Source organism: Camelina sativa, chromosome 1 (assembly GCF_000633955.1).
Source record: "Camelina sativa cultivar DH55 chromosome 1, Cs, whole genome shotgun sequence".
Classification (NCBI taxonomy): Eukaryota; Viridiplantae; Streptophyta; class Magnoliopsida; order Brassicales; family Brassicaceae; genus Camelina; species Camelina sativa.
In genome coordinates, this window is record NC_025685.1 from 20,044,116 (window position 1) to 20,050,757 (window position 6,642).

The following is a 6,642-nucleotide window of genomic DNA, read 5'->3' on the forward strand; positions in this document are numbered from 1 at the left end:
TGTGAGTCAAGTAATCACGTTGACAGATGTTTTTTGACTCAATTTTTTTTTTAAATAGATTTTACCATTGGTGAATTGTTATCAAGGTAAAAAGCTTAAAGGAAAAAAAATTGAAACCTGAAGAAAATAATAAGGAATAAAATTTTGCTGACATATAGTTTCTAAAGAAAAAGAAAATCATATGCAAAATTTTAAAGGATTATTTTTTTATCAGTGTTAATATAAATAAACTTTATATACATCTTCGTAAAAGAGCCAAAATATTAGTAAATAGAGAAATATATAACATATTTTCGAAAATTAATTAATAATGTATTAGAAATTTAGAACCAGGTTTAAGAAGAAAAAAAATTATCATTTTGGCTTTTTTTATTGTTAAAATAGACCAGATTGACACAAAATTAAAAAAATATTGCTAGATTGACACCCTCCCTTAGAAGAAAACTAGATTAACACAATGTTATGTTTTTTTTTTGGGGTCAAACGACACAATGTTATGTTTAAATTACCAAAACGCCAACTAAAACTGAAATAGGAAATAAAAAATATCAAATTAAATACTAAATAAAATCTAACAATACAAAAAAATAAAAGCAAAACCCGACCCTCAATTATTTTTTTCCTTCGTTACCACCGAGAACTTGTTTCTTCCGCCGGCGAAGAAACAGTTTTACAGTCAAGATAAAAAAAATTCGGCCACTTTGGGTGATTGATTTTCGGATTCGGTGGTTGTTGATATTCGGATTCAGTGGGTGGTTGATTTTGGGGAGTAGTTGGCTCTCGTTTTCCGCCTGCGAAATAAGAACCGTTTTCGGTTCCGGTGGCGTTCGATTTTGTCCGGCGGTAAGTGTTGTGTTTTTTCCTTTATAGAATCGATTACTCAGTTGATTGCAATTGTAGATTAACCTTGATTTTGTTTTGGGTCTTGCTATTCAATAGTTTGGTTTCCACTTCAAGCTTGTTTTTTGAAGTCTGATTTGATTTTCTCGTGGAACCAATAGCTTTGGTCGGTGGTTCTTCATAAATCCGGTATGTTTTCAGTTCTCTCCCTTCTCCCCCTGTTTCATTCATCATAGCTGTCTATTCAAAACTTAGAGCGCCCATAGGAGGCGCCAATTCTTTCGGTTAATTCCGCTTAGACCCACACTGATTTCTTTTCTATTGTTGGATTGAATACGGATGAGTCCATCAACCCGACTTATTTTACCTAGTAGTACTAAAATTTTGAATTGTTTGGTTTTCTAGTAATCTTGAATTCAACAGTTCGAATAGTTTTCTTTTCGTCAAATCTATTTTCAAAAACATAACAGAGACATGATAGGCTAGGTCCAGTGAACATGATAAGTGTTTGTCTTCACTGTTTAATTTCTCTATTGTATTTTTGATGATTCAGATCTTCACTTCCAAGCACAATTTAAAGGAAACCCAATTTAGCATTCGTCCAGCTTCTTTTAGGTTCATTTAGCTTTTTATTTGGTATGCTGTTCTTTTCTGATTGTTTTCATCGGTAATATATAATAAGAACTCACATTGTGAATGATGCATTGTACTTTTTTGGGTCCCCTTTCGTTACTTCCTCTTATGTTTTAGCTTCTTTCATATTATATAAGTATTGTGTGTGTGTGTGTCTTTTTAAAACTGCCAACTTGTGAATGATTTAGTTTTATCCTAACTGTTTTTTTTTTTATGTTTAAAAATGGCATCATCAAGCAATATCATCAAATATCCTCCTCTACTATATGAAGAAGGGAAATCGCCTCTCCAACATAGGAGCATGAACCACAATTGTTTTGTGTCCAAAATCTGAATTTTGAGAGAAGGATTAGGGGTGGACGTGTGGGATAAACTCAAGGATTCATCTCTTGGAGTGTTTATAAAGTTTTCTGAATTGGAATACACCTGGGCTGCGGCGAGAGTTCACTTTCCTCCACAACAACCACTTTCCTCAAAAACGGAAATCCATGTATGCTTGCACCAAATGCTAGAAAACAGTACTTAAATCTTTGAGCTTCATCAACATCGAGTTGGTCAGGGGTAGTCCAGAGAGTGGTTATGAGCAACATCGAGTTGGTCATAACCACTCTCTGGACTACCCCTGACCAACTCGCGAGCATGCCTTAACGTTCGATATGCTATCCAATAATCCATCTATCATCAACAAATATTTTTTTTCATTGTTGTGAAACAAAAAAAAACGGAATAATGCTAATGCTAAACAAAATAATCGAAATAATGCTAAATAAATGAAAAAATTATACCTTGATTTGAAAGCATTTATTTAACGCTTAATTAACATACATTGGCAGTACCTTGGGACCAACTCCACCAACAAAATCTTTGTACAACTCTCCTAGAAAATGATGATCTGCTTGTCGGGCACGTGTAGAGCGCTCTGTTAAAGAACATGTATGTGCTGAAATAAACACACCTTTGATACCTCTGTTACAGAACATGTATGTGCTGAAATGAACAAAATAATCAAACCTTTGTACCAAGGTTAGTATCTTCAACCGTGTTTCTAGGTGCTTCTTTGTATCATACATTTGTCCAACAGCCAAATTCACAGAAGACAAGTCTACCTTTGAAACATCAACAGGTTCCTTATTTTCTTCAATATAAAAATATGAACTCCTTTTCTTCATTGGCAATTTATGATCCTCTTCTTCTGGTGGAATTCCATACAGGGTAAAATTCTCATCATCAGAATCTGTTCTGTCAGAATCATCACAATAATCAAATCTACTATCATCTTCATCGATCTCTTCTTCATTTGTGTCGCTGGCCATATCAAGATACTCTTCTCCAACCTGATCATTTTCATCTCTTCCTCGTTTCTTACCTTTGTGATTCAAATCAGTCGGTATTTTATTCTTCACTTCAACACAAAGTCGACCTGTAACCCTTTCCAATTGTCCCAGAAGAGTGTGCAACTGACGAGAATTATCAATAATAACTGGTGGTGTATCACTGGGTAAATCCTGCAATAACCTCTTCGAGATCTTGTAACTCAAAACAACATCAAATACCTTGTTATCCAGCTTGTAATCCTCATATACCATTCCAATACAATCATCAAATCTGCTTTGATCGTTACATTGTAGAATTCGTGAACCCTTTTCATTATCAACAACAAACAACCATTTGTTGTTGTCAAAGATCCAATTACCACAAACGAGAATCACCTGCTACATATTCTCTTGGTTGTGTAACGATCACTCTAAAACGTGAAGGAAGGGATGAAAGAAAAAAACCACCTTAAAAGGAAAATAATAGAGAAGTCGATTATGAACCCCAAAAGGAAAGAAAGCATGATTAAATCCACATTGGAGAGGAGGAAGAAGTAATTTATGGAAAAATAAGATGAACCCAAAAGAGAAAAAAATTTCAGTCGATATAAGGGGAGGGGAGGCACAATACAAAAGAGAAAAAATAAGGTAAACCCTAGATTCTCGCCATATATGGCAACTGCTACAAAAGTCTGTCGCTTAACTTAAAAAAAAATCTGTCACAAAAGGCACTAATAAATCTGCCATTACCCTGAAAATAAATCTGTTATAAAAAAATCTGTTATCAAACTCGAAATAATAGATTTGTCATTACAGATAACAAATCTGCTGTCACTATATCAACAAAAAACAAATCTGTTATCATTGTATTCATATATAATAAATCTGTTATCAAGCAGCAGATTTTTTAGTAGGAAAAAAAAACTGTCATAACATAAGAAAATCTGCCATATTGTATTGTGCATGTGGGTCAATATAGCAATTTTAAAAAGACTTTCGAAAATCTGTAATCAAACAACAGATTTTTCTTTCAATCCAAAAATCAGTCATAACTTTAAAAAAATCTGTCACCACTAGATGTCAAACTAGCAATTATTTTTACGTTTATAAATCTGTCGTAATGTGACAGATATTTTAAATGAAAAATAAAACTGTTACAACAATCATAAAAAATCTGCCACAAAATTCCTAGAAATTTGACTAAAACAATGAAAATCTGTCATGACATTATAAATAAGTCTGTCGCGTTAAGAAAATCTGCTGTTCACAAAAAAACTGTTGTTACACACTTCAAATAAATCTGCCATAGAAAACAAATTTGTCGTCAAACTCTGCAAATTAATCTGCCATCTTAAATAAGTCTGCCAAAAAAAAACTGTCATCGACAATAAATCTGCCACTTACAAATTAATCTGACATTAATTATATGACAGACTTTTATAAAAAAAAAAAATGAAATTGCAGGAATTTTTAACCAAGAGTAATATTGACTTTTTTTTTCTAACAAAACAAAAAAGGTATTTTCGGTATGAAACTAACCCAACTGACCCTCAAATTTTAGGAGTTGATTTAGCAATTAAATGCTCAATTTGGGTCAAACTAATTTTCCCTTTTTATTTGTGATGGAATTTTTTTTTAAAACGAACTTCTGAAAATTCCTAAAAAGTAAGAGAGTATTTATTTACTCATAATATGGTTTCATTATAAATACACAAACGTAATTCTCAGCAAGAAAAAAGAAACAATACACAACGTAACAGCTTCTTTCACAAATCGAATTTAGTCTCCCTTTCAGATAACTCGTTGCTGCTGAAGACTTCACACGGCGGCGATGGCTTTGATCTCTGAAACTTTCGACAACGGTTCTAACGGCGGCGATCCAAACAAGAAACCCGAAGAGCTCCACAAGAACCCGCAAGAAGAAGAAGAGAATAAAAACGATAAACCGATTAAAGAAGAAGAAGAAGAAGTAGAGAATCTTCTTCCCGTGTTTACTCGATACATCCCAGAAGATATCGCCGAAAGCATCCTCTTACTCGTCCCGAGATGTCATTACCCGAAGCTATCTCTCTTCTGCAGATCCTTTCATAACGTCATCTCTTCGCCGGGACTCTACCAAAGGCGCTTACAACTCGGCCTCACCGAACCGGTTCTTTATGCTTTGATTAGGTTCCCTCTTGCTAGTTTCAACCCGAGCTGGTTCATTCTCAACCATGACGTTCCAAGAAATATCTCTTTACGATTAAGCGAAATCAGTTCAGCTCCTCCTATGAGCCCAATGAAGCCTGAATCTGCTGTGGTTACAATCGGATACAATATGTATGTGATCGGTGGATGCGATGAACCAGATCAGCCCACATCGAACGTGTTTGTCATCGATTGCAGATTCCATAGATGTAGCTCGCTCCCGGGAATGCAGAGGGCTCGCAGATCCGCAGCCGCTGGAGTTATCGACAAAAAGATTTACGTGATCGGAGGTTGCGAGCAGATAGATGATAATTGGATCGAGGTGTTCGACGTAGAGACTGGGATTTGGAGTAGTGTTGCTGGTCCATACGAGTACAACTCTAGTATGGTAGGAGGAGGGTTTATGACATCTGTGGTGATGCAAGAAAAGATTTACATGTTGGATCCTGAGTGTTGTTTGACTTATGAACCAAGACAAGGTACATGGCAGTCATGGGGGTTCGGAAGTGAATTGAAGAGAAGCTGGCACCAGTCGTCTTGTGTGGTTGAGGATTTTTTGTGTAGTATTAATAGTTGCATTGCTTCCATATATCTATACCTATCGGTATATGATCCGAATGACATGTTTTGGAGAGGTCTCGCTCTGAACAACGGTGTTTCTGGTTTGCCTAGCCTCAATTATAATGGATGTAAATTGGCCAATGTTAGTGGGAAGTTGGTGATTTTAAACAATACTGGCAACGATGTTTGGTGCATAGAGATTGCCTTAGAAAGATCCACAAGGACCACATGGGACGGTCATATCGAGATCGATGGACGAGTCGTATCAAGATCGCAAGTGCTTACATCCATGAACTCACCTTTCGTTGATCTTGCTCACTTTGTTACGTTTTGATGATCTGTGGGATGGTTTCTTGCAGTTGAAGGTATGTTAATCTTTGATGTGCATGGACTATATTGATAATGATTTTATGACATTTTCTGTAACCTCAAGTCTTATTCGGCTTTCATGGATTTGCAGGTGAACAATTTTCTTTTATTACATCTACTGTTTTTAGCTACCAGCTTGTTGATATGAGAGCAAACATGAAGCAAAAAGTGGTGCAGAAGCTGTTTTATCTGACACCTTAAAGAGTAACTCGTCTTCCTTCTTAACCTTCGTGCAAGAATGTGATCACTCTTAACAGAATATGCCTTGGGTAGAGTTGGCCACTCTTTCTCTTTTTACTGATTCTTACGAGACTTGTTGGAATGCAACTTTGGTTTAACTAGTTTCTGCTTCTTTGTGTTTTGTGACATATATCATTCTTCAGTAATTAAGTTATCACAATCAGATATATATGACTAAATAAGCAATATTATGAAATTATGGTTTAGAGTTGAAGCAAACACAAAGATTTAGGTTCTTTAGGGGGAACTAACTACAATGAAGAAATTCAAAGTTCTGAGCTTAATTAGAATAAAAAATTTGCCCTCACTCTTGACCTTGTAAAGACAAAACTACCTTTAACTTCTTCTACAAGGCACATGAAAAAATATAGCCTAAGATTACAAATATGTTTAAGAATTAAGAATACAACGCATTTGAGTACGCCATTTTAAACACAAACTTGAGTTTTCTAAGTAAGTAGGGAGAACAGAGTAGCTTGTGAGTCACGTTGATAGACGT

At 35.3% G+C, this 6,642-nt stretch overlaps 1 protein-coding gene across 1 annotated transcript; it reads left to right on the forward strand.

Annotated features, from left to right (window-relative positions):
* Positions 4,618-5,868, forward strand: LOC104710049 (putative F-box/kelch-repeat protein At2g29780). The gene has a single exon (XM_010426584.1). It carries the CDS (start codon positions 4,618-4,620, stop codon positions 5,866-5,868), a length of 1,251 nt encoding a protein of 416 aa, XP_010424886.1.

What these genes read in the sequence shown, in the direction of transcription:
- LOC104710049 (XM_010426584.1), top strand. Translation starts at nt 4,618, where the DNA reads ATGGCTTTGATCTCTGAAACTTTCGACAACGGTTCTAACGGCGGCGAT.